A 26264-nucleotide genomic window follows, 5' to 3' on the forward strand; every position below is an offset into this window, starting at 1 on the left:
AGGTGGTTTGGGTTTGGATATTGACTTTATGACACTTGGCTAGGAAAGCTGGCCGCCCAGGATTGGGGGACTGCAGCCTGTGGAACATTGTGGAGGAAACCACTAGTCCCATGGGAAGCTGGGTTTAGGGGAAGGTCCTTTAGCTGGGAAGAGCAGGGAGTGCCTAGTCCCAACTAGTTTGAAGTCCTGGCAACATGGAGAGCTCTTACAGTCATTTTGAGATAATTATCAAAAATGGTGGTGGTTTTTGGACAGTCTGGCTTCTTTTTACAGACGAGGCCAATGAATGGACTTCAGGGATACCCATAAATTGTATACAAAATTTTGTTTGTGTTGTATGTACATTATTCATAGCTTTTTTCAGATTCTCAAAGGAATTTTGAAACTTCACAAATCCCAAAGAAGTTCAGACTTACTGCTGTAGATCCATAAGGAACTTTTTAGACAATTTGTTTAATGCCTAAATAGAATGCCAATTTCAAAGATTATTGGAGAAGTACTGGAGTCTTCTCTTTTTCTTTTTTCAGGTCTTAATGGGGGATGGTCTCTTTTTTTCTTGACTTTCCTTTGTTATCTTGGAAATTGTCTTGGTAATTTGGACCAAAGTCTGGGTTGATCTGCTTTAAGGCATGTGTCTTTACATCTTACCCTCTAACTTGTGTAGGGATCTTTTTCAAAGGTGCTCAGCCATTTCTGCTAGTTGTGGCATTCGTACATGAATTTCCATTGGGATTCCTTATTTATTTTCTTAATCTCAATGCAGATCCAAAGGCATATTTGTCCTTTGAGGGCCGTTCTGTGCACGTAGTACTCTATGCGTGTCACTTGAGTAATGAATGTGATTTGATATTGTGGCGATTCAGGGGGAGCTTCTGGACAATAGAGAAGTGGTCATCAGGCTTCTTTTAGACCTAACTGGGATGGTGATGCTCACTTCTTGAAGGAAGCTGTGTGCTGCTCTCATCAGTTCCATGGTCGTTTGCTGGTGTGGAATGCCTTTACGCTTTGGTTAATTTTGTTGAGGACTGTCGATTGATAGATAAAGCCAAGTACCAGTGAGTCTGCAGAAAAATTTCGACTACTTGTTAACCATGAAACCTGACTTGAGACAGTAAGACAGCTACATTGAGAGGATGTAGACACTGGTGGGTGGTGTGCATGTTGGATTTGTTTACACAGTAGGAAACCCCTGGTGTAGAAGTAACCTCAACATGTCCTGGATCTGTAATCGTCCCACCACAAAGAAAAATTGAGCTTTACTTTCTGGAGGTTTCTGTCCAAGTTTGGTCTCTTCCTAATGGTAGATATCAAGGTCTTATTTGTAGCATACTTCACGGATACTAAAATAAGGACATGGAAAGAACAGTGTCTTAACGTAGTTCCCAGTCCCCAGCAGAGGGCCTGGCACACAGCACTCCAGGAAGGTCCACGTGGTAGGTTAATTCAGCTCCTTGCTTCTGCTAACAGGTCCTCTGAAGTCTGCTGAATTGGACCAATGTGTAATTCAAACCCTACTCACGTTTTTTCACCAAGTGGAAACAATTTTTCCTCATATATTGAAGTTACTCTTCAAATTTGATTTTCCTAAAATATATTACTATATTTTAAATTTCCTTTTGTAGTGATAACAAAAGGAATTATTATGAATTCTAAAACTACTACCTCTGTTCAAGACAACCCATGATAGCTAGGGTGTCTTTTGTAGGTTTAGTCTTGTTTTGAGGGAAATTATAAAGTTGGAAGCAGTACATTTGCATTAATAAAATAATGCTATGCTCTGAGGATTCCAGGTTACTAAACTCTATGGAGTAGAATGATTGGAAAGATAGGATGTGGGAGCTGAAAGGAACTTTAAATAAACCATGTCCTTATTTTAAAGAGGAGGAAACCGGTCCCAGGGCCACTCAGTTTAGTAGTAACAGCAGAATCAAAATGTGGTAATCAGACCTCTGTTTTCTTTTACCCTAAGTGGAGACCTGTACAAATAAGAGTGCATGTTATCAGGAAGATAATAAATTAAAATACTTTGAGTCTTCTTAGTCTTTTTGAAGACATACACGAACCTAGTATATTTTTTTTTTTTTTTTTAAGTTTGAGAGAGTGAGAGTGCGCACAAGTGGGGAAAGAGCAGAGAGAGAGAGAGGGAGAGAGAATCCCATGCTCACAGCACAGAGTCCAGTGTGGGGCTTGATCCCACAAACCATGAGATGATGACCTGAACTGAAATCAAGAGTCGGACGCTTAGCTGACAACCACCCAGGTGCCCCAAGGAAGACAAAGTTTTAAATATGCTAACATTAAAAAAGTCTTAGCTAGGTCTCTGCTGTGGACTGAATGTGTACCCCCAAAATTCGTGTATTAAAACCCTAATCCTCAATGTGATGGTATCTGGATATGGGGTTTGGGGGAGGTAATTAGGTCTTAGTGTTGAACTCTCATGCTGGGATTAGTGCCCTAACAAGAAGAGATGGGAGAGTGCTTGCTTCCTCTCTGCTTTACACACGCGCCGCGTGCGCACACACACATACACACACGGTAAGTGTTTTTGTCTCCATAGTACCTGATGTGCATTTATCAGAATATACGCCACATTGTTTTGCCAGTTTGTATCTCCCCACTGGACTGAGCTCTGTGGGGTCAGAATCTGCTGTTTATCTTTCTCTTTCCAGCAGCTAGCACAACATCTGGCTCAAAATACGCATCCAATGAATGACTGAATGATGCAAAACAACCTTGGGTAAGCTGGTGGTTGAATTAGATTGCCATAGATTTGTATTTGTATGATATTCAACTTGGTTATATTCCCAAAGAATGTGTGTGAAGAATGCATCCTGCTAGCAGGTTCATGATGGCAAGGTTGCCAGCCACGAAAAGTGCGGGGTGTGTCACAAACTGCAGAGTGCCTGAGACTGTGGGACTGCTGCCTGATTTTCAGCTGTATTTGTACCAGTTCTCGGTTGGGCCAGAAAGCCATAGATGCCTAAAACAGCTGTTTCTGTGAGCCTCGGGGGCTACAGTGTTGAGTTCAGTGGTGCAGTTAGTGCATTGGCTTCCTTTTCTGTGGAGCTGGGGACCAGGCTGAGGCAGGGGCTGGGGGAGCTGTGGCAGACTGAAGGGGGATTGGAGGAAGGAGAGGAGTTGTAAGGCAATGATCAGAATCCTGGCAATGGACAATGGCTGTTCTGGAATTGTACCACCTGTGTGTCAGTCTCATCCTGCCACTACTCTCACTAGCTGTGTGACCTTGGGCAACTTCCATAATGCCCTGAGTTGTAGTTTTGCCATCTGTAAAATGGAGTTTACTTTAAGTTTTTTTATGTTTATTTTTGAGACAGAAACAGAGCATGAGTGGGGGAGGGGCAGAGAGCCCGATGCAGGGCTTGAACCCATGAACCGTGAGATCATGACCTGAGCCGAAGTCGGGCGCTTAACCAACTGAGCCACCCAGGGGCCCCATGGAGTTTATCTACTTTAGACTAGGTCTAGAGAACCTGTGCCATGGGGTTCTAACGAAGATTAAATAAGTGCTCAGTAAATGTTAGCTATGACAGTATTGTCTGTTCATAGGTAGGGAAAAGGGCAGATTATGAGAAGGTCTTCGAGCTTAGAGAGCATGCCCATCTTCTTCACTGCTGTGTCTCTAGCACTTGGCTGTTTAACAAGCAGGAGGCTGTTGAATTACCACATGAGGGTGGTCCGGGCAGAATTTTTTAGAGATCTCTCAATGTTGTGGATTTTCCTAGAATGTCTTTCAGACGAAGTCACTTCGATTCTACTTTGTGATGCCTGGGCTCTGAGTTTTCTCAGTATGTTTTGGGACCATGTTATCTCAACTAAGTAAATGTATAAATCACAGCATGATTGGGTCTCCTATGAGGAAGGGGCTGGTACCATGCCCGTATTTGAATCCCCAAAGATAATGCCAGCAGTACATTGGAAAATGAAGTTTCTATCTGAACATTTATTCCACAGTCATAGAAACTGAAGATGGAAAAGACCTGAGGACATCTAGTCCATCCACATGATTGTACAAGAAAAGTGGCTGGAGCAAAACAGCCTGTTCACTTCATGCTCACGAGACAGCATTTCAATTCTTCCTGGAGCGGAGCGATTGCGCACACACAGTACAATGAAGACACAATGCAAACACTCTTAACAAACCTTAAGAAAATACTTCTAAATACGTTATTTTCATAAAACGATTGGGACTAAACTGAAAAAGTGAAGGAGTCCTGGATTAGATGGGTGGTGTTGGTGAAGAAAGGAACAACTCAACAGAGCAGGTCGTGAAGCGGTTCTTTCCGTGACTACTGGATTTTCTGGTTTGCCTATCAAAAATGAGTTGGGAGGAAGAGAGGCTCTAAAGTACTTTCTTGCCCCTTCATTCTTTATCCACACCTAGGATGTGCGTATTAGCTCCAAGACTTTGTTGGACCCAGCACCAACACTGGAAGCCCCCAGCCTGGAAGACACACCTCAGTTTTACTTGGTGGCTGCTCTGGTTGGCACAGAAGCGGAAGCTCCCAGATAGGGCTTGTGCAACAGCAGGATCCATGAATAATGGAGAGTCCCCTCCAGGCATGTTGAAGAGCTCAACTGGTTGTATCCCTGTGGCTGCCTCACTTGTCTTCCCATTCTTCCAACTCCTCTTTAATGGCTGGAAGGATTCCCCTTGCCTCTCCACCTCGAGGCATCCACACTCTGGGGCCCTTATTATTATTGACAGGAACCAAAGTGTAGCCCTATCAGTTCCTGATCACCCCAGTTCCTGATCACCCCTGATCACCCCGTCGTACTTGACTGTGTGCTTCCTGTGCCAGAGGAATTTCCCCTTGGGATGCGGGATGGGGTGTGTAACACAATCAGGCTGTCACGTTCCAGGTTTCACCACACCAGAGCTTGAATTGGAAAAGAACGGGCCTTCCTGATCTCATGAAACAGAAGCCCAGAAGAGGAGGCAAGGTAGCATCCCTGATCTTTTTTCCTTATTAAAATACCACCCTCCACCTGAAGATTTTGATCTTTGTGGTTTTTGAGCCTAAGGGGAGCTGAAAGAACAGAGGTGGAGAACAGAAAGGGTTTTCAAAGGACCCTCCATTTCATGAACTCTATAAAACACAACACACTGTTTCACACATTGCAAAACACTGTTCAATTACTACCGATAAAAACAATCATTGCTACTTAAGACAGCCTCATCTCACCACAAGCAATTACGCTGTTTCTTTTTATCCAGAAAATGGAAGCATTTTAAGCAATGCTGACAGCAGTAAGTCTGCTTTCAGCCCCTGCTGCTGCTTGCCGCATCCTGGCCACCATTTTGGCCAAGAAGTTCCTCAGAAGATATTCGAGAAGCTGTGCACTGGCCATCTACTTTGTGGATAGGCAGGGCCGTCTGGCATGTTACCACTGCTCAGAACGCCCCAGGAGAGAAGCTTAAGGTAAACCCGTTATACAAAAATCCAAACTTACAAAACAGATACGTTAGGGGATAATTGCATTACAAAAGGATTTTTTACAAAAGAATTCACCTCTGGGTTCCTTTAAATAGCCAGCTTCTCAAGTACAGTCAGAATATGAGCTGAGTTATAAAAATGTCTATGTACATTAGGAGCATGGCTGTTACGTGAGTTGAGGTACACCTGTACATCAGCCTTCCAGGCCGCGCAGAGGTTTGGGGAGCGCAGAGCATGATGGCAAGAGTCTACAGCATCAGCTGTTGCAGATGGGTAGGGATGGCTACCAGGCATAATTTTCCAAAGACAGTTGCAAACCTATTTCTGGGCCTGGGGCAAGAACATGGGAGGATAGGGCATTTCAAGGCAGAATTGTCCTGTTTCCAGGGCTCCCCGTTCTGTTTCATCTGTGAGGCTGAAGTCCAACTAGACCCTTCCCACCTCTCTCATCAGTATCTCTGTGCCTACATCCACCCCAGGGCTTTCTCGGACAATTAACTAAAGTGTTATCTAATTACAGCTTAAGGAATTATCTTTCCCTGGGGACTGGGTAGTGCTTGGCAGAAACACAGGAGAAATTTTGTGATTGAGGAGCCTTTCCAATGATGTGCAGCTGTTAGAGCACAGTGCTTTGGGACAGTGCTGTGAATTCACTGTGGGCGTTCCATTTGATATGAGGGCGGAGCAAAATAACTGGTAAGTAAAGAAGTCTAGTCCTGAATGGTGCCCTGGGGTGGAAGTGGCTGTATGGAAGGTCAGTCAGCAGCTGTGTGCTGCAACATAAACTCAAAAAGGCTCTTACTTCTCCCCAGGCCTGGAGCAGCCATACTTCTTGAAGTGTTTCTTGAAAAGTAATTGTTGGATCACACCTGTCAATCACCTGGGAGAGTTTGTTAAGAAGTAGGTTTCTGAGCTCCCCTCCAGACTCCCCAGCTCACCCCATCTGCTGGGGAAGGTCCTGGCAATCACGTTCTAATGGGTTCCTAGATGCTTCCTACCTACGCTAGCCCTGGGAACTGATGTTCCATAGTTGGCCAGGACTTTCCCTTCCTGCACGCATGTCCACATCATGGCAACCAGGACAAGGATGCCGGCACAGAGGGGAAGCCAGGGTATTGGTATCACTTTCTCGGGGCATTGGGTGGGACCTGGGGGAGAAGGGAGGGACCACACCTGGTCACAGCCCCTCAGGCATGAGTGGGTATGGGGCTGGGAGACGGACTTGGTAGTGACCAATATAGCTCTGGACAACACAGGGACAGTCCCAAATGTTAAAGCTTGGTGGTTGCAGGGGAGGTTTGATTTTGGGATTCCTAGAGCTGAGGCAAGTGCTGATTTGAAAATGGCCTGGAATGTGGTTTGCAGAGCATTTTCACTTCACCCACCGTGCCAGCTCACATGTCCCGTACAGGCAATAAGCAGGGATATTCCAGTATCATCCTAAGGCCACATCCGTGCTTTGCTTTTCTTTATAAAAGGCACACTCTAGTGGAGATGCTTAGATTGGAAGTACAGTCCTATTCATTCCTTAGCCAAAGAGCTTTTCTGGCCTGGAGCTTTTGTTCTTCAGCATGGTGTACATTTTTAATGTACTCACCTCTTCTGTCTGTCCTGTTCCCACTCACTCACCACATCCCTTTCATAGTCCTACTCAATGTGGGTCAGGATGGTGTCGGAGATCCAGGACCCTCTCAAAAACATGGCTGTTGCCTGATCCAGTCAGTCCTTGGTCTGCTGTGATGCTAATGAGTTCACTTAATGTTTTACATACCCGCCTCACTGCCCTAAGTTTCTCTGGCCCTTTTCTGGCTCTACATTCAGAATGCAGGAACAAATGTAGATGGGAGACTTGTATCAAAAGCCCCAACCCTGGATAATCCTGTTCTATACTAAGATTAAAACCAGGTATGAGGAACAGTTTTATCTCCTGTTGGTGTTAGGGCAGAGAAAGGGCTAAAACCCAGAACTATGTGTGTGGCACCTGATGAAAAGATTTTCAGGAGCTGGGGTTGCCCGGTCCTTTACAGACCCTTTACCACGCAGTTTACTCCTAATTTACGATCCCTGCTCTTGAAATACCCCTACCCTGGAGAGCTAGAGAGTCAGCTTCTGAAGAGCTGTGGTTGCGTTTTAGGCTATGGGATGAGCAGACTTGACCTCTAAGAAGACTTAGACCTCACCTTCCCCACACTTGTGTCAGTAGTTACAAAAGAGCATTACAAAGTGTCTCAAGGGCTCAGAGGAATGCCAGGAACTGAGACGGGGAGCAGCATGGTCACCTAGGACTCACAAGTCCGGTTTGTCCTTTGATACTCTTCCAGCTCTGTTTTCCTGCTCACAGCCAGCTGCAGCTCCTGCCGGATCACCTGAATCTGCTTCTCGAGCTCTGAGAGTTCCTGCATCACTGAGTTCCGAGCTCCGTTTAGGGAGTCCGCCTTTCCATTGGTGGCCAGCGAGGCAGGGAGCTCTCTTCTTCTCGGAGGGAGTGGGATGTCCTGGTGGGCCTGGATGCCCAGCTGGTTTTGTCCTCCTTCGTCACTAAAGATGTATTTCCGTCGGTTGTCATGACTCAGACTGGAAGTATTCCACACACTGGAATGCTGACGGGGTCCCACATTGGACCTAGGAAACAAAGACACATCAGATTTACCTTCCATTCTGCAGCTCTTAGAGTGCTGTCCCCCGACTGTTGGCCATTTCAAACTGCAGCCGTGGAGCTGGTTATGCATTCAGAGGTGAAGCCACAAAGCCAGGGACAGACTCCTGCTGGAGTGGCACAGGGACAAAAAGAGTCAATACAGTTCTTTTTCAACTGCAGTTCAAGGTCTTACCAAATCGGAATGGGTGTGTCATCTGGAGGGCTGATGGACCAGGGTGTGGCATATTTTATGAAGTACCTTGGATGTCTTTCCCTTCCCTTCCTGCTGGTGAGGCTCAGAGAGCAGCAGTGCCTTGAAACATTCTCTGGCCATAAAGATGGTGCTTTAGGAAAAGGGAGAATCTGTTGGACTTGAAGCAGCGATACTATAAAACGCTCATCCTTAGTCCCACAGGACTACTCTGATGTTTACTACTTGAGTTTGAGGGGAATAAAAACATACAAGTTGCAGGTTTCAGCAAAAAGTTTTCCATTATAGGGATGACTTTACATGGGCTGAGAATGACAGCTCGTGTCTGAAGCTTAAAAAGAAACCCCAAGAAAGCCTCAAATTCTTGCTGGAATAAAGAAAGTCCATAGAAATAGATTCACAATCCTCCTTTAGGCTTCCATCAAAGCGACTACCCCATCTCAGAGAGATGGCTGTAGACAGAAAGAGTTACTGTCGGACAGGCACAAGAGGAGGGGGATTTGGTGCCTGAAATCCACTGACAGATGCAATGAGAAGAGTTTCTTGCTTCAAGAACAGACTGGAGCCCTAAGCAGGATAGCTTCTGCTTTCTTCTAGCCGGGGAGGAGGACGGCGGCGGGGAGGAGGAGGGTTATGACCACTTTTGCAATCTACCACAGGGCAAACCTAAGTAGAAACACTCTATTATAAAGTCCTTGTGTTTTTGTTCCCATCCATGTAACTGACTCAAGACTTTATTTCTGGATTCTTACTTTCCAGAAGAAGGGGAGGACCTCCAGAGGCAGGGGAACAGGGAGGGGTAATAAAGTCTTGAGTCAGTTACATGGATGAGAACAGAAACACAAGGGCTTAATAGGATGATTCTGCTTCATCTTGCCCTGTGGTAGACTGCAAAAATAGTCACAATCCTTTGTTCCTCCTTTCCATCCATGTCCGTCTCTAATGTGACTTTGCAGCTCATCTTTATCAAGGGGGATTCAAGGGCAGGGGGGAAGTCTGGCTTTCCCTCCCTCTTGAATGTAGTCTGGTTTCATGACTTGTTTTGGCAACAGAAAATAGCAGAAATGGCACGTGGCGGTTCTAAGCCTAAACTTTTAAGAAGCCTCGTGCACCTTCACTGAGGGTCCCTCTCAGACCCTGCTGCTACAGTGGGAACAAGTCCAGACTAGTCTGCTGATATAACAGATCATGTGCAGGGTCCCCAGTCTTCTCAGTTGACCCAGCCGAGGCCATAGACCAGCCAGCTTAGCTGCTTTTCCCCTCCCCACAAGCTGGCTGCAGACATATGAGCAAATGTAGCCAAGCTCAGCCAAGTCTGGCCCAGATCAGGAAACTGCACAGCTGACCCACAGATTACTAAGCAACTTGCTGTTGTTGTAAAAAAGTTATTGAGATAATTTTCTTACACAGCAAAAACTAAGAGATACAGGCCCCAAGCCATTAAAATACATTCCAAACTACCCTGCGGTTCCTTTACATTTCTCATCATCTAAGTCTCCTATCAATGAGCAGGTGGCACCAGAGCTTAGCTTTCATGGGTCCTGGGCTGTGAAACAGCTCCACTGGCTTTACACCTAGATCAGACGTGCAGTTACAATTTTACTTCCAGCCCTACGGTTCCCTTGAATTTTTCCTTCAAATCTTTTCCAATTGAATTTGAGAAATTTCAAGACCGTCTCATCTGGTTTACAGTTTTTGTGTATCTGGGGGTGAGGAGAAAGGGGAAATGGGGGTGTATTGGAGACCCAGTGGGGTGAAGTATAAACCAAAACTTACATGAAATCCCAGGTTCAATAAACCAAAGACTAGGCATAGTCTCTTGCAATATCTACTTTTTTTCCTCTGCTTTAAATAGAAAAGGAACATCTACTTTAAGCCTTTCCTCACATCCACATGTTAGTAATTCGTTCACCTATCTTTTTTAACTCAAAGAAATCTTTATTCTCCAGCAGGTACACACACAATCCACCACCCCCGGTCCTCGGGGCCACACTCCTCTGCATTCACCCACTAATTTATTGTTTTATTCAATAAATATGGGGCACACTGGAGGGACGCCAAGGTGTAGCAGACACAGGCATTTGCATACATATTCTTCCAAGAAAAGAGGGAAAAAGTTTTCAACCCAACAGACCTAACTCTGGGACCACAGAATGATTCCTAAGGAAAACCTAGGAGAAGGGTGTCTGCAAATTCTCCTGGTATGTCTGGGCAACCACAAAAATCAGGTAAGTGGAGATAGCCCATGTGGTTTTCTCCAGAGCTTTGTACAGATATCTGGGAGTATATATAATACGGAAGAATAAGCAAAAGCTGGCTTCCATGACAAAGGCTGGTTGCCAGCATTTACAAGTGCCCTGGTAATCGACATGTGGCTCTGGGCTCCCTATGAATAGAAGATGACAGATACTGGTGTCTAATTGGAAGTCTCTACAGGGTTTAGGTTATGTTTTGTACTGAACCTTCCTCAGCCTTAGAGTGTAATGTGACCTGTGGGTGAACTGCATTTGACACTAAAAATGAGCAAAATGAGCTTCCACAGACCAATTATGTAACACTGAAGTTCAGTACTCCATGAGACTATTCCGAGGAGACGTGACAGCTGGGGGGACCTCAAACACTCACGGCATCTAAAAGGTTACGTACAGCCGGGTGTCGGGCTGTAGGGAGGTGGCACAGCGAGCGTGGGCCCAGGATAGGCCATGAGGGTGTGTTTTGTCTTAGCTCCTCAAAATAAGGGGCTCCAAAAGGGAATCTGCCAAGAAAAATGGATCCACTGAGTGGAAGACACATTTGGTTCTCAACTGAGGTGAGAGAGAGGTGACTAGGGATCACATCACGGTTGGAAATGGGATCACTGGGCTTCCTGTTTCTATTGTGGCTGGTAAACAAATGCTTTGTCATGAGATAAGGTCTTTGCTGCTATGTCTTCTTGTGTTCCTCTGGTTAAAAAATTTGTGTTAAAAATAATTACAGAAAAAAAAGCCTACGTAACATGACATAGAACAGCTGTGACCTGATTAGTCTACAGCTTGTCGCTGACAGGGCTGCAATATGATCCAGGAATACCACAGACTGAGAGGGCGGGAGGTGCTCACTGACTGGAAAGAGGGGCTCCGAGAGATAACGGAAAGGATTCTGACAAGCTAGATGCAAACTGGAGACAATGGGATGGCAGCAGTCCCAGAGGAGGTACAAACGATGAAAAAAAATCATGCTTTTTCACCCCTTTCTCCTTCTCTGCTATTATGAGAAGCGTGAGTGGCAGATTTCAAAATTACCCAGAAAGCTGAACTTTGAGCTGAAGCTCTGCCCCAGAGCTGCCTGGAGGGGGTGCCCTGAACTGAGGCCTCTGGGCCTGAGAAAGAAGGAGGTGGGCCGCCCCAGGCAGCAAGCAGCAGAGGCCAGCCAGGAGCTGGGCCAAATGTTACCGGCATCTTCAGCCACAACAGCCCTTCCCAGGCTGGATGTGGGGAAGGTGTGAAGCTTCGGTTTTCAGATGTCATCTATGCATTTAATGCTTTTTACTTCCTATTAACGAGACGCTTTTTCTAGGGAGTTTGTAGGAAGAGTGCCAGGAAATGGATTAAGCAGAACACGTCTGTTGCATATTTCAAATATTCCTAGGAGTGCTGGAAAGGAGTAGGGAGCAGAACCATGCCAGAAAGGCAATACTGTGTGAAACGAATTGCCTGCAGTACTCATGAATTAAGTCTTATGTGTACTCTGTGCATGATAACAAGAGCTAAAATGGCTTTGTTTTCAGGGCTTTACATGTATTATCTCATTTAATCCTGACAGCATCTCTAGGAAGTAGGTACTGCTTTTATCACAATCACAAATGAGGACACTGAGGCACAAAGAGGTTAAATAAGTAACTTGCTCAAGGCCACATGTATAGCAAGTGTCTGTGACAGGATTTGGATCCAGATGCTTGACTTTAGAGACCACAGCCTCATTGCTAACCATGACATATATTGCCTATACTGCATTTCAGTGTCCATGTACGTACAGATATATTTTTTATTCTCTGTTCTATTTCTGTTTGAAATCACATATACTTTTACTGAGGGTGCTATCATTAACTTGGTCCTGATTTGATCTGAATTATTTATACATTATTTCCCCTTGGAGCAGGGAGTCTCAGTTACACCTCTCCACTTTTATTATCTTTTAGAAATTTTTTTAAATGTTTGAGAGAGACAGAGAGAGAGCAAGCGCACAAGTGGGAGAGGGGCAGAGAGACAGGGAGGGAGATACAGAGTACGAAGCAGACTCCAAGCTCCTCACTGTCAGCACAGAGCCTGACATGGGGCTCAAGCTCACTAACCATGAGATCATGACTTGAGCCAAAGTCGGATGCTTCACCTACTGAGCCACCCAGACACCCCAACATCTCTCCACTTTTATTTTAACCAACATAAAGACACTTGGCGCTGGTCTCTTACCTTTTTTCCACACGTTTAGTCTTGAAACGCTGCTGCTTTTCCTCTACAAATGATGTGTTGAGTGCTCTATGTAATCTCTGGCAGAAAGAACAGATTCACACATTAGAAACACACAGTCTGGGACAAAGTACCTCCTGAGATTCAACAGTGTATCTCGTTGTTACTAATATTTTAGCCTCTTTAAACACATTTCCAGGGATGCCCCAAAACAGATCAACAACCTTCAGCCCTAAATCTCAAAAGAACCAAATTCTAAGTTGTTATTCTACCTGGAGGGAAAAAAGTAATTTGATAGGTAGCTTAGAAACACTCTGGGTTGGGGGCACCAGGGTGGCTCAGTCGGTTGAGTATCCAACTTCAGCTCAGGTCCTGATCTCGCGGTTCGTGAGTTTGAGCCCCGCATCGGGCCCTGTGCTACCAGCTCAGAGCCTGGTGCCTGCTTCGGATTCTGTGTCTCCCTCTCTCTCTGCCCCTCCCCTGCTCATTCTCTCTCTCTCTCAAAAATAATAATAAAGATTTAAAAAAATTAAAGAAAAAAAGCGCTCTGGGTTGTAAAAAGGTATGTGACAGAAAGAAGAGCTGTCACAACGTGTGTGGCAAAAGGCCTTGTGGAATTGCTAAAGGTGAGTCAGAAACTTAAGTCTGAACTTCTTGCCAGCCAAAACAAAGCAGGCAAGCATTCAGAATGAATGAAGCCAGTCACGTTAGCACACAATGAAGGTAACCTGTCTGTGGAGTTCTCCCGAGGAGACCAAATACTTTCCAGGATGAAGCAGGAAGAACAGGGTTCCAAGTGAGGAAACCAATGACAGTGACTTATCAAAAAAAAGGGGGGGAGGGGAGGGGATGGTGTTAACACAACGGAGAGGTTGGCATCTGGGCAGCCTGACAGCCCAATGAGGCCCAGGAGGCTGGAGGGAGCCCCGAGGGAGCCCTTGGCAGGAGATCAAGATGGCACCGTGGGCCTCTGCCTCACCGGGGTCAACTGATGCTGCTGCCAGACCTCTCCCCTTCTGATTCTCAGTACCCTTTGGATTCTTCTACTTTGGCCCTCCGTGCCAGCTGCCTTCAGGGGGCACTGTGCAAGGGAATGTGCCTGAAGGGCTGGTTGGCCTGGCGGTTTCAGTCCTCCCGTGAATGAGTGTGCTGGTGTCTGCCTTACCCGGCCGGCCTTCGATCCTGTGTGGCTCTGCCTTGGCACCAGTGGACTTGGCCCTTTGGGACCATTGAAAATGGGGACAGAATAGAGCTCAGTGGGTTCATCTAAAGGGAAACAGGGATTCGAAGCTCATTTAATGAGTTTCAATTTTAGCTAGAATGGAGTCTGTAGGAAATAAATCTTTCACACCATCTCTTCAGATTGTCGCTATTAAGTGAAATCAGGTTAAAAACAATTCTGTTGCTTCCAATGTGAGCAACAGTGGAAGTTTATAGGAAAGGACAGGTTGTTGTGGGATAGGCTAATTCAAGGGGAAAGTGAATTAATGGGATAGAAGAACTCCATCTTCTACACTGTCTAGACCACCCTAGGTCTCTTGGGAACTTGTCACCTGTCGTTCTGACTTGGGGCTCTGGACTCTCCCACCACTGGGAATTCTGACAGTTAAGAATACTGGAGCAGGACACCTGCGGCACTCACCTGGCTGGTGTGGAGCCAGTACTGCAGCCTAGATTTGTTCTTGATTCGTGGAAGCAGCAGCCTGTACACTATGTGCTCACCAATGGTGGTCAAGATGGACAGACCAAATCCGACGCACAGCAGCACGAAGAGTCCAGAGAAGTGTTTGATGCCCATTTGCAAAGTCTGTGGCAGAACAGGAAAGGAAAGGCCATGAGTGTGATTCTCCTCCTGGCCCCAGGCTTGTTTAAAAAAAAATTTCTTTTAATCTTTATTTATGTATGAGACGGAGACAGACCGTGAGCAGGGGAGGGGCAGAGAGAGAGGGACAGCTGTCAGCACAGAGCCCGACGCGGGGCTCGAACTCACGAACTATGAGATCATGACCTGAGCTGAAGTCGGACGCTCAACTGACTGAGCCACCAGGCACCCTTAGGGTTGTTTTTAGATGCAGATACTTTTTCCTTGGACCCAAGCAGAGTAGGAGAGCATCCCTCCCTGCGAGCTCGGCAGCCTTCACCATGCTACACGTTGTGAGAGGAACCCAGCCAGGACCAAGGACTCCTGAGCAGCACACTTTCCAGGGAGCTGCACACACATAGTTCTATTTTATGAATGGTTCCTGCGTCTGGAAGGCCCCACAGTCACTACAGAGAGACTGAGAGAGCAGGAGAGACCAAGAATTGAGACAATTTAACAAACTAAAGCACTGAACAGTTATCAAGGAAAGAACCTTCCTCAGGGACACAGAATGGGGAAGAGATGATGAATTCGATAATTTTGACATTTAGATCTGGCAGGAACATAGAGATCATCTAGTTCAATGTCCTCATTTTATTTTTTATTTTTTTAATTTATTGTTTTTAATGTTTATTTTTGAGAGAGAGAGAGAGAGAGCGCAAAGGGGAAGGGCAGAGAGAGGGAGACACAGAATCCAAAGCAGGCTCCAGGCTGAGCTGTCAGCACAGAGCCGATGCGGGGCTTGAACTCACAAGCTGTGAGATCATGACCTGAGCCAAAGTCGGTCACTTAAACGACTGAGCCACCCAGGCGCCCCTCAATGTCCTCATTTTACAGATGAGGGACCTGGGACCAGGGAAGTGAAGTAAAATCAGGCAGGTCACAAAATTAGACAGCCACAGAGGAGAAAAAAGGACCTAATATTTACTGATTGCTTACTTTTTTGCACTGAGATAGGCATTGAAACCACAATTCACAGTTGAAGAGACTTAAGTCCTTTCACGTTTTAAGTGGCAGAGCTATTCTATAATTCCATGTTTGTTTAGCTGCGAAGACTGGGTTCTTTCTGCTGTACAACCCAAACAGCAGCAGTTACATAACAATAGTTACAACGACTATATGGGGCAGGCACTGTGCTAAGTGATTTACATATGAGATCTAACAGAATCCTCACAAATTCTCTATGAAATGGGTATTACTCGGTCACAGACATCAATGATGACAGTCAATCCTGCAGAAAGAACGACTGACACACCGAGTGCCTACTACGTGTCAGGCACTCTTGAAGTACCATGGGATGAAGACAGGAGGGTTATGTCCCTGTTTATTTTTTTTTAACGTTTATTTATTTTTGAGACAGAGAGAGACAGAGCATGAATGGGGGAGGGTCAGGGAGAGAGGGAGACACAGAATCTGAAACAGGCTCCAGGCTCTGAGCTGTCAGCACAGAGCCCGATGCAGGGCTCGAACTCACGAACCCTGAGATCATGACCTGAGCAGAAGTCGGACGCTTAACCGACTGAGCCACCCAGGCGCCCCACGTCCCTGCCTTTAATCAGCTTGAGTCTAGGGAGGAAGCAAACATTTATACCCCATGATATGTACGCTGATCCAGGTCTCCTCAGTTTTGTAGAGGAGGTGGCTTGTGAGATAAGATTTAAAGTAAGAGAGGTAGGGGGCGCCTGGGTGGCTCAGTCGGTTGAACGACCGACTTCTGCTCAGGTCATGATCTCGCGGTCCGTGAGTTCGAGCCCCGCGTCGGGCTCTGGGCTGATGGCTAAGAGCCTGGAGCCTGTTTCCGATTCTGTGTCTCCCTCTCTCTCTGCCCCTCCCCTGTTCATGCTCTGTCTCTGTCTCAAAAATAAATAAATGTTAAAAAAAAAAAGTAAGAGAGGTAGAATGTGGAGGCTTGGTGGGAAAGTAAGCACTCTGAAGGCGGAAGAAACAGAGGGAAAGAAGTGACCTCTGGTGCAGTGGTGGAAGAGGTTGTGAAACAGACCAATATGGCTGAGGGGGAGAGTGCAGCAGGCGTGTGTCGTGAGGGAGAAACAGGGCCCACTTAGCATGTCAGTGCTAAGGAGCCTGGTGTCAACCCTCTGCTGAGGGCTTTTGATCACCATCATTGTCATCATCAATAATTATTTAGCAGTTAATTGTGGAAGGCGTAGCTCTGAACACTTTATCACTGTAGCAGCTTGCTTACTATTCATAACAACCTATGAGGTAGGTACTTAGGAACAAAATAGCTTAGCTATTGTCCAAGGTCCAATATACTTGTCCAAGGTCACCTAACTAGCAAAGGTTAGAGCTGGGGTTCAAACCCAGGCAGTCTGGCTCCAGAGCCTATACTCTTAACCACCTCACTTGACTGATGTCAGTGTCCTCCCATTTTCTTTCTTTTTTTTTTTTTGAGAGAGAGCATGTGAGTTGGGAAGGGGCAGAGGAAGAGGGAGACAGAGAATCCTAAGTAGGCTCCACGCCCAGCATGGAGCCCAATGCAGGGCTCGATCCCATGACAATGAGATCATGACCTGAGCCCAAATCAAGAGTCAGATGCTTAACCGACTGAGCCACCCAGGCACCCCTTTTTTTTCCTCCCATTCTCTTCAGGGGTTTTCCTTTCTTTCATGCTCTCCATTTCTACCTCCAATCCTGAAGAAATAGCTAGCCAGATGTGATTCAGGCATGGGTCTGCCTCCTGGGTATACCAGGAAGTCCATCTGAGGGCAGCAGAGGTAGAGCTTGGGGATTTCAGACTCCAGTGGAGTCTCTTTTCTTCCATGACAGCACCTGCAGCAATGGCTCTGTATCAATGACAGCTTCTGGGATCCCTGGAGAAGTAATGGCTCTAGGTGAGCCGGGGCACAGAGCATGCCCCACGTATAGGAGCTTGAGCACAAGGCAGGACTAGGGAGACCACCTGAGATTGAGGCAGATGCCCAGCCCTAGGGAATAAAAGAATGCTGGTCTAGGAAAGGCAAGAGGTGTATCAGGTCCCGAGAGCTACACAGGTCCCATGGATTCTCCTGGGACATCTCTGTACCAGTGGTGACCACCCATATAATGCTGATCCCCAGAAAGTAGATTATGAATGTGTCTGAAAATAGTCCTTGGGCTGGACCTGTCGTAATGTGTTTGGTATGGCTATTATATAAGGATTCAATGAGTTGTTACTACTACGGTAGAAGAATAAAATGGCGGAATTCATTTCCAACTTTAACACTAACATCGTCAAACATTCAGCAAAACACTTAACATACTGGCACTGCTTTCTTATAAGTTGCTGCCAAGATGAGGGCGACAAATGTAACATATGGCGAAACATCACATCTTGCCTTTGCACGCGTGGCTTCCCCCTCTTGTGCATGACAAGAACTGGTCTCATTTTCCTCTTATTGCCTCAATAACAAATAGGCTATATTCAGTTTATTTTGCACATTTTTCTTTCAATTTCTGTTGTTTACACCCACATACATTTAATAGACTAACAGTTACCGTCTATTGGGTGTCTAATGTATGTGCCAGACATCATACATGCATATTATGATCTTATGATAACCCTATTAGTATTATTATCCCCATTTCACATTCAAGGAAACTGAGTCTCATAGAGATTAACTACCTTACCCAAGATCTTACAAGCTAATAAATGAAGGAGTCTGGCTATGGATTCAGGACTGTTTGATGCTAAAGCCTGTGCTGCTTTTCAAGTGAACACCATTTACAGGTATCCCTTGTGATCTGAACTCTTAATATTTATTCCCTAGAACTTGCAGATATTTTAATTCGAAATCCACCATCTGAATTGAAAATCCACTATAATCTTCCTGTGAGCATCACTGAACGTGTTTAAATTGGGTCTGAGTCTGAGTGATAAGATGTCTCGTGGCAGTTGTGATATTCAGCTGTTCTTCTCCCAGGATCATGTTGAATGAATGTGCTGTGCATTAGCTATGTGCATCTGCTCCACATTATCACGCGAAAAATTTCTTTCTAATAAAGTGGAACTTGCTCAACTTCACATTTAACATTGGCCAGAGGAAGAAGAAGAGAAGCAGTGGATATTCAACGTCAAATCTTGACAATAAATTTAAGCAATGCAGACAAAATGATGGCGGTTGCAAATGACGGGAGTATGGACATCATTCAGAAGTGCAGTCAGGGCCCAGGGGTGTGTTGTCAAGAGCTGCATAAGTGACGGCAAGGCAATGCCAACAGACATGAGGTTCGTGTTTTCCTCATCCCATTGCTTCTTCTGAAGCTTCATTTGATAGCTTGCAGCCACACACATCTGGGGGCTCCAGTGTCAAAGAGGGAAGACTGTCCTAGGATTTAGCCACGGGCAAATCTCACGCATTCATGGCTTCACCTAGTCCTTCACATGCTCATTCTAGGCCATCTGATGTCACTGAGCTACCTCTTTAATCAATAAGTAACCACTCAAAAATTTGCCTTGCTTGCTTATTTTATTTTACTAAATATTATTTGTACTTGTTATGCTTTTTTAACATTTTATTTTAGTATTTACGTTAGTATAAATTCATTGCATTGTGGAGGGAAAACATACTCTGCATACCGCACCTGTGAATATCCACTAATTATGCTTTCAAGAAGTGGTATTATAAATGCTTTATATTATGCAGAAATCGTTGATGGATTGTCATTTATAACAATCCATGCATCATGTCTAAGCTATTAAACATTTACACGTGTCTAAGACCGTTTTAGACAATTTAAAGAAATTGGGGTTTTGGGTGAGGTGGGAATGCTTTGTGTCCTTTTTTGTTTTTCATTTTTCATTGAAAACAATGGAAAGGACTCCCACCATCTGGAAATTCACTAGCCAACATATTTCTAGGAATGGACTAGAATCAGATAAAGGGAGATGCCTGTACTGTCAAATGTCCTGAGTGGTCTCTGCCCACACCATCAGTGCTCCCAGTGATACACAGAGGCCAAGACCACCAATTTCGTTGCTGCCTAAACTGTGCTTTGCATCTTGCTCAGATGTGGACATTTGAAACATCTGACAGCTGGTTAGATAACTGACTAGTTCTGAAACCTCCAGCAGGTAATGCACTGAAAGTATTTCATGCACCATTTGCCTTAGATGTGACTAAGTCCCGAGCCCCCAGTGCACATCTCTCAACACACGACAACTACCACTTTCTGTATCCTCTAAGGAGTTGTCTATACTTGTTTTCAAGTCCTCTGTCCTCATTCTCTTTTGGATTCACTCCAATCAGGCTTTTTGTCCCAACCTATAACCTCGATGACTCCTGTCGAAGCCATCAATAACCTCCACATTGCCAAAGCCAGATCAGTTTTCACCTTATTCATGTATCAGGTTGGACACCATTGATTATTTCATCCTCTTTGACATATTTTCTTCACTGTTTCAAGGATACCTTTGTTCTACTTCAGTCTTGTTTACTGGTCCCTCACCACCTTTCTGATCATAAACGTTGGCATGCTTTTGATTCTTTGGCTACGTTCACTTTCCTATCCAGACCCTTGGCTTTAAATACTACCTACATGTCAATGACTTGTACATTTACATCTTCCCCAACTCTCTATTCAGTCTCTCTACTTGGATATCTAATGGACATCTCAAACTTAACACGTTGAAATAAGCTAACTCCCCGCCCCCCCCCCCCCCACACTGGAAACTGCTTCTCATAGTCTTTCTCATCAAACAATCTCCATCCTTGAAATTGCTCAGGCCAAAAACCTTAGAGTCATCTTTGACTCCTCTTTCTTTAGTCTTCCATTCCTAGGGTGGCTGCAAATATGGTGGACCCTACCTTCAAAGTTTACCCAGAGTCTGATGGCTTTCCACCACCTCCACCGGCCACTCTGGTCTATGCCACCATCATCTCTTACCTAGCCTAATGAAATAGCCTTCTATTTGATTCCCTGACCCCCTCAATCTGTCTTCTGCACAGGATTCAGCTTAACCTCCTCAAAATACCATGTCATTCAATGACTGGTGACAGTATTCCATCTCATATAGAGTAAACATCAGAGTCCTTACAATGGTCTACACGACCTTCCATGATTTAGGCCCACACTTCCTGACTTCATATCCTTCTCTCACTTGTTCATTCTGCTTAGCTACTTGGGCTTCCTCATGCTTCTTTAAGTCTACGGAGCAGGTGAGGGTCTTCGTTTTCTGTTCTCTCTGCCTATAACTCTTTAGCCAGTAATCAATACTGTTCCTTCCCCACATTTTCTGCAAGTCTCTATTCAAATGTCATTTATCAGTAAAGTCTACCCTAACCGTGTGGTTAAAAAGGCAAATCTTGGGGCCTCTGGGTGGCTCAGCCGGTTAAGCATCTGACTTCAGCTCAGGTAATGATCTCGAGGTTCGTGAGTTGGAGCCTTGCGTCGGGCTCTCTGCTGACAGCTCCAAGCCTTGAGCCTGCTGCGGATTCTGTGTCTCTCTCTCCCTCTCTGCCCCTCCCCTGCTCACACTCTGTCTCTCAAAAATGAATAAATATTAAAAATTTTTATTTTTTAAAAAGACAAATCCTGCCCTTCTCCCTTTCTTTCCTGGATACAACCTATCCCCCTCGCTGTTCTTTTTCCTTACTGAGATAATATATATAGGTTTATTGCCTATTTTGCTCCTCAAGTAGAATGTAAGCTCTAAGAGGCCAGGGATTTTGCCCATTTTGTTCTGAGCATACACTAATTGCCTAGAGCAGTGCCTAGCATTTGCTAGGTGTTCAATTAATATTTTTTGAATGAATGGATGAAAGTGTATGAAAGCTGGAATCTTTTTTTTTTTTTAATAATGTAAATGTACACAGAATTTTACCCCAAACACTTTCGTATATCTCAGGAGATTTTTAGAATAATTCTGTGAAGGGAAAGACAGAGATGGATATTCTCAATTGATAGATAAGAAAACAGGCCCGGAGACCTTGAAGAACTTGCCATCCTGACTTCTAATGCCAGTGTTCATCATTCATCACTCTGGGGACCTCACTGGGGGGAAATATATTTACAATTAAAAAAGTAAAAAATTGGAGACAGAATGTAATGATTTTAGCTGGCTTGTGTATATTGTACTGATTTTATTCCCTTCATGTAGTTTTGGTGGGTCTACCAATCACAGATTCCCTGTTCTTTGGTCCCCTAATGCCAAGCATGTGACCCAAGGTAAAACCAATTTGCATTTGAAGCAGAGACTTTTGGCATGGAAAGTGGGTGAGGCTGAGTCATTTCCAATGTCAATGCCTCAAAGGCATAGGCCCCTATTTCCTGCCACTAACATCCCTTGAATCCCCTCTCATCAGTTACTCTCTTTCTTACTCCAAAACATCGAGTTCCCCGCTATTCTTTTGATAATCTCTTCTTTTCCCCTTGCTTAAATTAATCTGTTGCTTGCAACCAAAGAATCTGAGCTGACAGACTGCTTTAAAGGATTAAGTTCCTCTAGCTCTGAGGTACAAATACAATCTCTCTTGATATAGACTTTATTTCTCATGCAGAACGCTGAAATGAATGGGTAAGCCTGTTCTAGGCAGATTTCTCTGACAGGGTGAGGCTCTGCTTTTCTCTGCCTCCAAAAGCTTAGTGTATAGTAGGTGCTCAATAAATAGCTTATTAAAAACAGTATATATCTGAAAAGAAACTTAGTTGTAATTACTCTCATGATTTCCAACACCTTGTAAATATGCTTCTCTCAGAGCAAAATAACTACAAGAACCAGGGGAGATCATTTCATATTTCAGTGATTTAGTGCTTTAAACTTTGCATGGTCTCCTCTTTGAGTTTGCAAAACCCAATCCTGGTGTTCACAATAATTTTCGTTGTTCTTAAAAAAATTTTTTTTAATTTTTTTTTGAGAGAGAGACAGAGAGAGCAAGCAGGGGAGGGAGAGCAAGAATCCCAAGCAGGCTCCACACTGTCAGCACAGAGCTAGCCTAGATGTGGGGCTTGAATTCGCAAACCATGAGATCATGACCTAAGCTGAAACCAAGAGTCGGACGCTTAACAGACTGAGCCACTCAAGTGCCCCTTTTGATTTTCTTTTCTAAGAACAGCCCCTACTCCTGTTCTTATTAAAGAAAAACAAAAGGGGTGCCTGGGTGGCTCAGTCGGTTAAATGTCTGACTTAAGCTCAGGTTATGACCTCACGGCTCATGGATTTGAGCCCCGTGTCAGGCTCTGTGCTGACAGTGGAGCCTGCTTCAGATTCTGTGTTTCCCTCTCTCTCTGCCCTTCCCCACTCACACTCTCTCTCTCTCAAAAATAAACATTAAAAAAAAAAAAAAAAGAACAGGAGTAGGTGGGGGGAATAATGGTTTTAGTGAGAGGTAAAGAAAAGAAAGGCTGTGGAGCTTCTGAAATATGGATGACTCCTAGATACTTGGAAGCAAGGTGAGTAGGAAGCAAATGCTGTTTCTAATTTAGAAAACCTGATTTATATATATATATTTGCCACCCACTCTTTTGACCAGAAGAACAGCAGCTCAATAAATTTGGCAGATTCATTGTTGCGTCTATACATACTACCTCTGAGGGTAGTCTGAGCTGTCAGCACAAAGCCTGACACGGGGCTCAAACCCACAGACCACAAGATCATGACCTGAGCCCAACTGGGCTGCTTAACTGACTGAGCCACCCAGGAGCCCCTACCTCTGTCTTCTTTAACCTGGAATCTGCTTAATGGCTCTGTCACCATGGCACTGCCCATGCTGCTGAAGAAATTCTCTCTCTGTTGCTTACATTTCCCAAGCCCCTGTTCCTTCTAGGCTTTGACAACCATTTTTCAGCTTTGGACCTGGTGCTCAATTTGCCACATTAGCTCCATTGTGCAGTCTTTTGAAAATCTAAATTTATTATTAAAACAACTCAGAAAAATATTTCTAAAACTTAGAGATGATTAACCATAATCCTTTTCCTATACAAATACTTTCTTGTTTAAAAAAATATTTTAGGGGCACCTGGGTGGCCCCGTGGGTTGAGTGTCTGACTTCCAGTCAGGTCATGATCTCTCAGTGAGTTCAAGCCCCACATCAGGCTCACTGCTATCAGCCTGTCAGTGAAGTGCACTGCTTTGGACCCTCTGTCCCCCTCTCTCTATCCCTCTGCCTCTTGCACTCTCCCAAAAATAAATACAAAAAATTTTTTTAATTTTTCAGTAATCTCTACACCCAACATGGGGCTTGTGAGAAATAAGCCACTGACCCAATCAGAGGAGGGACACGGATACTAGGAGCACAGTGAAGTGAGGCTTTAATCAACGTTCTTGCAAGAGTGTGTCTGATGGGCAGGCACACTTGGGGCAGTTACAGCAACAATCTATCTCCTAGCTTGCAAGTCCCTCCCCTGGCTCCTCATTGGCTGAGTACTACAGAGGTTACAGCCTTATGCAGACATCACCTATGTCCTATGCCTACTAAGGCAAAAAGTAGTCTGATTGGAACAAATGCACATTCCCTGAGGTGATGCAGAGACTTTTGGTCCCTCTCCCCTTTGTTCTTTGGTTCATGCTTATTGCAAAGGCCATGAAAATAAGCCTGGTGAAGCAGAGATGGGAAGAAGAACCAGGAAGTGAAGGGCTCAAGGGTTTGGGACTCCATTATGGGGGAGGGAGAGCTTCATATATATATATTTCCAATAGGTTGTAAACCTACTGTTAATTAGACAGCACAGCTTTTGTTTGCTTTTTCTGAAAATGAATCATCTCCCTTCCTTCTCACAGGGCTCAAACTCACAAACCCAAGGTCAAGAGTCTCATGCTCTACCAACTGAGCCAGCCAGACGACCCTACAAATACTTTCTTTCAATTCTTCATTTTCTCTTCTGAACTGCATATGAACCATACACATATGTATTTTCCAGAGTTATGTAACCATAACATATAACAATCATCCTTTTTAAAAAACAATACAATTTTTTAAAAATGTGAGTTTAGTCGTTTTACTAATTTTAATGACTCTATATTATCACCTATTATTTATCATAATTGACAACTAATCTCAAACTGTCAAGTGTTTGATTTTCTTTAATATTATTCATTATACATACACGATAAATATTGCTGCAACAAAAAATAATTTGTGTATAGCATTTAAAAATTGTTTGTGCTTCTCTGACATACATATTGCAACGGGTGATATTAACAGGTTAGAGAGTATAACCATTCTGATGCCTTGTAGTGTGTGAAACAGCCCTCACAAAATGTGAAGAAAATCATTCCCAGGGCTGCCACAATGCACAGATTGCTCACATTCTTGCCAAGCCTGTTTCTTTTTTTTTTTTTTTAAAGTTTATTTATTTTTGAGAGTGAGAGAGAGACAGAGTGTGAGTGGGGGAGGGGCAGAAAAAGGGAGACAGAATCCGAAGCAGGCTCCAGGCTCTGAGCTGTCAGCATAGAGCCTGATGTGGGGCTCGAACCCACAGACTGCGAGATCAAGAGCTGAGCCGAAATTGGATGCTCAACCGACTGAGCCACCCAGGCACCCCAAGCCTGTTTCATAATTAATCATTTTTTCCTGTTTTAAATGTTCTGATTTGTATTTATTTAGTGAGGCTAACTATTTTTTGATGTTTGTTTTTCCTATCTCCTTTTGTATGAATACTATATTTGTATCCTTTGCCAATTACAGATTTCAGAAAGGTGAGGCTTTTTACTGGAAAAAGCTATTAACCTCTTTCCAAACATGTTATTTATGTTTCTCTAATTTTTAAGTTTTACCGTTAGCTTTGTTTTGTGAGATTTTATTATACAGAAGTTTGAAATTTTATATGGTGCATTTATTTTGACTATTATAAATTCTTCTATTGTTTCTGTTGGTACAAGAGTATCAGTTGGGATAAATGTTTTATGAGCAGTTGCTGTATTTCTGAAAAATAACAAGCACTTTAATCCATCCTGAGCTTTTGTACTAAAGAGTGGAACACGTTATTTTCTCTTTGTTGAGACTTTGCATTTCAGCTCCTTGCTTCAGAGGTGCCTTAGCCAATGAAAGCTCACACTCATCTCGGGGTGGCATGCATTCCTTTATGATATGGGCTTTGATTTAAAATTTTCAGATTTTAAAAATATTGGAAAATAAAAAAATCGTGAGGACGGGGACGCATGGGTGGCTCAGTCAGTTAAGTGTCCAAGTCTTGGCTCAGGTCATGATCTCATGGCTCGTGAGATCGAGCCCCACGTCAGCCTCTGTGCTAACAATGTGGAGCCTGTTTGGGATTCTCTCTTTCCCTGTTTCTCTGCCTCCCTCCTGCTCGCATGCCTGTGAGCTCGCTCGCTCTCTCTCTCTCTCTCTCTCTCTCTCTCAAAATAAATAAACAAACATTAAAAATTTGTCAGGACAAACATCATGTAAAGCGAACAACAAAAAATTCACTGGTGGGTCAGAGTAAGCCTCTGAACTGTCAGGTTGTATGCAGCCTTCTGGCTGCTGGTGTCCCTTCAGTGTTCTGTTTTTTCATTGTGAATCAGCTAATGCCTTTAAAGCTGACACATGATTTGCTGCTCTTCACACAGTCACCAGCCTTTGGGATAGCTACAGTAGCAAATATGAAAGGAGAGGGGTCCAGTTCTGATTCCCAGTCTAGTGGCCTGACTTTTATGATGTCACCTTGTCCTTAAAAACACCCAAACCTCTTCCTTTTTGAGGCATGCAAAATAGAC

The 26264-nt window shown here is 44.4% G+C and overlaps 1 protein-coding gene across 2 annotated transcripts in view; it reads right to left on the reverse strand.

Annotated features, from left to right (window-relative positions):
* Positions 1–3941: 3941 nt before the first annotated feature.
* GRIN3A (glutamate ionotropic receptor NMDA type subunit 3A) overlaps positions 3942–26264 on the reverse strand; it is a 294454-nt gene continuing 272131 nt past the window's right edge. For both annotated transcript variants that reach the window (XM_047067179.1, XM_047067173.1), the window contains exons 9-11: positions 14393–14557; positions 12754–12830; positions 3942–8078 (exon numbers count right to left, since the gene is read on the reverse strand). In XM_047067179.1, coding sequence (XP_046923135.1) covers positions 7736–8078; positions 12754–12830; positions 14393–14557 — 585 coding nt within the window. In that variant the 3' untranslated portion in view covers positions 3942–7735. The remainder of the gene's footprint in view (positions 8079–12753; positions 12831–14392; positions 14558–26264) is intronic.

This window comes from Lynx rufus, unplaced genomic scaffold, assembly GCF_022079265.1.
Source record: "Lynx rufus isolate CCGP_SWC_20201006 ecotype Redwood Valley unplaced genomic scaffold, mLynRuf1.p SCAF_10, whole genome shotgun sequence".
Lineage (NCBI taxonomy): Eukaryota > Metazoa > Chordata > Mammalia > Carnivora > Felidae > Lynx > Lynx rufus.